Here is a 6791-nt window from a genome sequence, read left to right as displayed (position 1 = left end):
TATAAATATATGTATATATATATTTCTTAGTTCAAATAAAAAATGAAAACAGATCCAGAAATTGGGAATAATAAATGCATCCGTTGTATAAATATGTGGGTATATGAGGAAACACGCCAAATCCCTCCATCAACAAGAACAGTTTAATTCGTTCATCATAATCTTACAAAGTTTAAAGATAACTCGCATATCTTTTTATTTTATTTTTTTATTTTATTTCCAATGCAGATGTAACATCTATTTCCTCTGTCATGTCCACATCTCTATACATTCGATCTTCTGTTTGCATAATCCCCACACCAACACCCACTCTGGCTAACGAAACAGACGGCGAAACACACTCCGAGGGACACCTCCACTTATTATCATTATCATTTTCTTCCTTCTTATTATTTTTATTTTTCTTCTCCACATCTGCCAACTCCACAACTGTTGTATCTATACCAGAAGGATCTAAACCCACACGATCATTTTCTACCGTTATTGTTTCTGCCCTTTCCGCCCCTTTTCCCAACATTGTATCCACCAAACGAAATAATAAACAAATGATTCCCATACATGCGGCGGTAACGCGTAACATTCCACGAGCCCCAAGCGCCTCATATAAAATTCCACCCAACACATTTCCAATCACTGGGCCAATACCAAACATCCCAGCAGTGAGAAATCCCACAGAGGAGGCTCCCAATTCGGCTGGGTAATGACATCGGATGAGATGAACACTCGCAAGCCACATGGCACCAAATGTAAATCCATGTAAAGGTTCAAGAAGAAGAACATACCATGGATTTTGTAAGAGAGAGTAACCCAAAACTCGTACAACCCAAGCAATCATTGCAAAAGTCATGAGTTCTACATCTGTAAAGTGTTTATGAAGCCAATCGGCATAACGGAAGAATGGGATTTCAAAGATAACCGTCATCATAACGGAAAGTCCCAAGAGAATAGATGGTGCCCCAATCTCTGTGAGAAATATGAAAAGATAAGTTCCAATAAACACATATCCCATTCCCATACAACATACCGCTAACCAAAACACAAAAAGTCGTTTACGTTTTAAAACAAATAAAAATACTTCTACAAAGTGCATTTCTGTAGGTGGAATATCATCATATGCTTTACCATTATGCATACAATGTAATGTTGCCATCATACCTACTGCAAATTGTATTCCACTCACACCCCATCCAAAGTATGTTATAAGAAATGAAACCAATGGAGCTCCAATTCCCCAACCATAGGCACCATATGAACGTAATAAACCCCATTCATTACGTCTATCCTCTGGAAGCATAGACATAGTATGTTGATCCATAAGTGGTGCAAGAGGAACACTTCCTAAGAAATGTAAAAGAACACTAAATGCAACAAACCATTGATCTTTTGCTAAACTTGCCATAAGTAATGCAAAAGTAGCTATAATAGCCCCTATTGTAGATATTCGGGCACTACATCGTTCTCTGTCTGCCAAATATGCAAGGGGAGAAATTAATAAAAGATTACATATAGGCATCAATGCTGTAATCATTCCAACCATATTGGCATCAAACCCTTTTCGAGTGAGAAATACACCATAATAGGGTTGAACAGCTGCAAATGCAAAATAGGTACCAAAATAACCTATCTTTGCAGGGGCTAGGGATACATAACGTCTTGTAGAGGAAGAGTGTGTACCAGCAACAGGGGATTCTTCTAACATTTACAAACAAACAAACAAACAAACAAAAAAACTAATATATAGGAGAGGTGATTATCCTCTTCTTTTTTTTTTTCTCTTATTCTTTTGATTTTGATTTTTTTATTCCACCCCACCTCTCTTTCTCTTTATACGAGTGTGTGTATTACACGAGGAGAAATAACTATCCGGAGTAAGATACCCCCGGGTTGGTGTTTGTGTACCAATTTTAACTTAACCCCGCCCTTTTCCCCTGTGTGTGTTCTTCTTTTTCTTCTTTTATTTGCAAATAAAAGAGAGAAAGAATGAAGCACCAACTTGTTACGATAAAATAATAAGGGAATACACAGAATCCAATAACAACAACAACAAAAAAAAATAAAAGAAAAAAACCGTGACAATTTTCACAATTCAGATAGGCAATAGGAAGTGTATACCGCTTGTCAAATATAAAAAACAAAAACAAAAAAAACACCACCCCACCCCAAAGAAGAATACACCCGACACCAAACCCATCTAACCACTTCGATAGCAAATGGGAGAAGAATAAAGTTAAAAAAAAAAAAAAGATCGTAAGGAACCCCACACTTCAGCCACTTCTGATGAAAAATAAAAGTAACAATAATATATAGAGATAGAGCAGAGTATTTGTATTCGTTCACTGTATATAAATATTTGAGGTTTTGCGCTTCTATATATATATATATATATATATATATATTTATCGAGCCACCCAGCCACCATCCAGAGTAATGGCAGTACCTCGAATCTGATCTGCCCCTGGTGAAGCGAGATAAACCACAGCATCTCCAATCTGTTCAACCGTTACAAACGCATTGGATGGTTGTTTTTCTGATAACAGGTCGTGCGTTGCGGCTTCTTTATCACCATTAAACTTGGAATCTGCGATCGCCTTAATTTGTTCTTCCACAAGTGGTGTTAATACCCACCCAGGACAAACCGCATTACATGTAATTCCCGTTGTAGCCGTTTCCAAAGCCACAACTTTGGTTAATCCAATTAATCCATGCTTAGCAGCACAATAGGCAACCTTATTAACAGATGCAACTTGTCCATGAACAGAGGAAATATTAATAATACGTCCCCATCCACGACTTCGCATTCCAGGTAAACAAACTTGGGTAGCATGAAAGGCAGCTGAAAGATTAAGTGCGATGATATCATCCCATTTTTCAACAGGAAAAGTATCCACTGGGCATACATGTTGGATACCGGCATTATTTACCAAAATATCCACAGCACCAAGTTCCTTTTCTGCATATTTTAACATTCCTTCAATTTGTGAACGATCTTTTGTATCGGCCCCAAAGTAACGAACGCGTGTTCCATGAGAAGAGACGTTATTAATAAGATTTGGATCTCGAGGTGTTTGACTTCTGCCGTTAAGGATCACATCTGCACCGGCCTTTGCGAGTTGATGTGCAATGCCAAGACCAATGCCTCCTGTTGAGCCAGTCACAAGTGCCACCTTTCCAGCCAAAATACCTCCTCCCCGTTGAGTCATTTTCTTTTGTTTTTATTATTAATATAATTATTGCTTCTTTTTTCTTTGCCTTTTTTACTTTAGATTTGTTTTGTATTCGTGAATAATGATCTTCTCTATTAGAGAAAAAAAAAGGCAACAAGAACAAATAAATACATAAATAATACCAATATATATATATATATATATATATATATATATATTTATTCGTTATTACATCACTTTCTTGCTCTTTCCTTCTACCATTATTATACAAAAGAGAAAGATATCCCAAAAAACCAAAGGATCTGTACACATACTCTTTCAACTGTAACTAAAACCTCAACTATATTCCACCAGTCCCTTCCCTGGTTTCTATGATACGAACAATCTGTTCAGGGTTCATACCACGTCGCAACAGTTCGCGCACAATTCCCAGAGAGCGCTGAACAGGTTCTACCGCAGTAGGTTGAAAACGTTGTAATGGTGATCCTACTAAATACGCAATAGAAGCTAAACATTCCAATTTACTCTGCTCATTCAACATTATCAATTGAGGATTTTCCACCTTCTTTTCATTCGGTTGTTGTTGTTGTTGGGGAATTTCTCTTCTATTAATATTATTATTATCCAAAGCCGTTGTCGTGATTCCTTGTCCTTCGGAGATGAATGAAGATAAATAAGGAAGATGAGAGTTCATGGAAACTATTGAAGTGCCTACAGTTGCCGCATTACTATTATCCATGTATTCTCTATCTTCTCCCAACACCGCCGTTGTGTTGAGTGTTGAACGTCCATCAGTTGTGTTTGGCCCAACAAGATACGCCTCATCTGCAGCCCACCCTGAGACCGCCTTTGTAGGCTGTGAGTTCATCTCCTTTACCAAATAATATCAAGAAAGAAAGAAATAAGGAGAGAGACGGAATAAAAAATAAAATAATAAAGATTAAAACCAGCAAAAAATAAAAAAACCAGGGAAATTAATATTATAGAAAAAACTCCATGGATAGTCTAAAACTTACTTGCACCTTAATAATAATAATAAAGAAAATAAAATATTTCAATTTAATTATTAGCAAAATTATACATTGCCCCTCTTTCGCAGACACACACATATACATATTCCGATAAATATATAAATAAATAAATATATATATATTATTACCCCAGTGGGTTTTAAATATTTAAATAAATAACAGAACTCCCGAAATGGAAGTATTGAGAAGTCCCCCGCCTCCCCTCTTTAGAGGGTATGGGTGTGTGGAGATTATTAAATGGGCCTTTGAAGAGTTACCGCCGTCTGGAGACTGTAAAAGTAAAAATAAAAAAAGTAAATAAAAAAAAGAGAAAAATACAACACAGACACTCACAAAAGTATTCCCAATATTAAAAATTGTTTGCATAATAAATGTAAGATTTGATCATTCGTTTCGCAAAAACGTTATCTTTTTTTTTCTTTTTCTTTTCATTAAATCTTCCTTCTCATTACATAATTAATCCTGTAAAGGAAATAAAACAATAAAAAAAAAACATAGAATATCACCATTAAAGCCAATATCAACAACGTACGAGAAGAGTAAATAATAAATAATAATAATAATAATAATAATAATAATAATAATAATAAAATGCTCTACATTGTAAATTCCAGGGTTTCCTCCGGTACTTCACAACGAGCACACTCCACCTTCATTTCTGCTTTCGTGTCTGTTAAACCTTCTACAGCAGTCACCACAACTTCTCTTCGCTCTAAAATACGATCAATCACTTGAAACAGTACAAGACCACACATCATTCCAATAGAAGCCGTACGAAATAACATTCTTGGTCCTAACATTTGATAAAGATTACCGGCAATTATATTCCCTATAATAGGTCCAATACCAGCCACAAACATATAGTGAAAACCTGTAGCGGAGTTGGAAAGATGTGAAGGAAACGTATTATTAACAGTGTGAACGCCTGGTAACCACATAAGGGCAAACGTAACACCATGAAGAGGTTCAAGAAATAACACCATCCATGGATTTTTAAGAAATGAGTATCCAAGTACTCTTCCAGACCAAATAAACATTGAAATAGAAAGCATTTGACGATCTGTAAACCATCGACCAAGTACTTTTGAGCATTTAAAAATAGGAATCTCTGTACTTACTGTTAAAGTAAGTGAAAGTCCCATTAATAACTTAGATCCACCAAGACTTTCAAGAAAAATAAAAAGGAATGTATTAATAAAAGAATATCCCATTCCCATAAGACATGAAGCTAAAAGGAATAAAAGAAGCCGATGATGACCAAGAACAAATTGAAAAACTTCATGAAATCGCATAGGAGTTCTTTCTAATTTTTCATAAGGTTTTGTAGTAAATATACAGTAAAGAAGTGCTAATTGTCCAAATGCATATTGTATAGAAGCAATACTCCAACTCCCTTTCCATTCTACAATCCACGCCGCAAAAGGATTTCCAATTCCCCATCCATATGCCCCAAGTGAACGTAATGCTCCCCATGAATCTAATCGTGTTTCCTTTGGCAACATAGAAAGAACATGTTGATCAAATAGAGGATTTAATGGTGCCTGGAAAGCCACAAGTGCAATAAAGGCTGTAAGGAGAATAGGATATGTAGGGGTAGATAAAAAGATAACAGAGGATAATGTTGTCCCAATAGCACACACAACAAGAAAAGATCGTAAACAACGAAAACGATCCACAAGATAGGTTACTACAGGAAGTAGAAATACACTAAAGAGTGGAATAGAGGCTACTAAAAGTCCAATATGTCGTGAACTTAATCCTACGGAAGTGAAGATAACTCCAAAATAGGCAAAGATAGCACCAGTACCAAAGAAATAACCAAAATAACCAAATTTTGCGGATCGTATTTCTGCCTTCGATGGGGCTGTAGGGACATGAATGGTTTGAATTTCCTCTTGGACAGTATCTTTAGATTGATCCAACGGTACATTCTCTTTTGAGGGCATTGTAGAGGTCAACACATCTTCTTTATTCATTTCTATTGTTTTATTTTATTATATTTTTATATTTGTTCTGTATTCTCCCCCTTTTAAAAAGAAATAATAAAATAAAAAATAAAATAAAACGTACAACTTACCTTGTATGGAAAATCCACACAAAAAGAAAAAAAAAAAAAGTAAAGAAAAATAAAATACTGATAGTATTAAATAACAATAATAATAAGAGTAAGCAAATTGAATGAGTTCATCGTGTTTTAGAGATGACGTTTATTATTATTATTATTATTTATTTTTTTCTTCTTCTTCTGAGACTAACCGCATATAAAACCATTCAACGGATAACAAATGCAGATAAGAACACCACCACTATCATTATCATTATCAACAATAACAACAACAACAACAACAACAACAACAACAACAACAGATAGAGAAATAGATAGATAGATGGATCAAAGGACTAGGACTGTTTTCAAGATGAATAAAAATGAGCTTCAACAGTTTCCACCCTCACATACTGTATACAATTTATGATTCTGTAAATGACAAAAAAACAAGTTATAAAAATCTTTTCTTTAACAAGAGATGTACGCCGAAGAAAGTAATAATAATAATAATAATAATAATAATAATAATAATAATAATAATAATAATAA

General features: G+C 34.9%; 4 protein-coding genes across 4 annotated transcripts; all 4 read right to left on the bottom strand.

Moving 5' to 3' along the window:
• Positions 1-208: 208 nt before the first annotated feature.
• TM35_000083850 (MFS transporter, PPP family, 3-phenylpropionic acid transporter) lies at positions 209-1699 on the bottom strand (the record flags this gene model as incomplete). The annotated part of the gene is made up of 1 exon (XM_029024250.1): positions 209-1699. The coding sequence occupies one exon, from the start codon at positions 1697-1699 to the stop codon at positions 209-211; it is 1491 nt and encodes a 496-aa protein (XP_028884653.1).
• Positions 1700-2396: 697 nt separating this feature from the next.
• Positions 2397-3200, bottom strand: TM35_000083840 (NAD(P)-dependent oxidoreductase; the record flags this gene model as incomplete). The annotated part of the gene is made up of 1 exon (XM_029024249.1): positions 2397-3200. The coding sequence occupies one exon, from the start codon at positions 3198-3200 to the stop codon at positions 2397-2399; it is 804 nt and encodes a 267-aa protein (XP_028884652.1).
• A 304-nt stretch (positions 3201-3504) lies between these two features.
• Positions 3505-4032, bottom strand: TM35_000083830 (uncharacterized protein; the record flags this gene model as incomplete). Its single annotated transcript, XM_029024248.1, has 1 exon — positions 3505-4032. One exon carries the CDS (start codon positions 4030-4032, stop codon positions 3505-3507), a length of 528 nt encoding a protein of 175 aa, XP_028884651.1.
• A 759-nt stretch (positions 4033-4791) lies between these two features.
• On the bottom strand, positions 4792-6171 carry TM35_000083820 (MFS transporter, PPP family, 3-phenylpropionic acid transporter; the record flags this gene model as incomplete). The annotated part of the gene is made up of 1 exon (XM_029024247.1): positions 4792-6171. The coding sequence occupies one exon, from the start codon at positions 6169-6171 to the stop codon at positions 4792-4794; it is 1380 nt and encodes a 459-aa protein (XP_028884650.1).
• Positions 6172-6791: the final 620 nt, after the last annotated feature.

The sequence above is a fragment of the Trypanosoma theileri genome (assembly GCF_002087225.1).
Source record: "Trypanosoma theileri isolate Edinburgh chromosome Unknown TM35_Tth_8_V1, whole genome shotgun sequence".
Lineage (NCBI taxonomy): Eukaryota > Euglenozoa > Kinetoplastea > Trypanosomatida > Trypanosomatidae > Trypanosoma > Trypanosoma theileri.
Note: the sequence above shows the minus strand (reverse complement) of the source record. Positions and strands in the feature narration are given on the sequence as shown.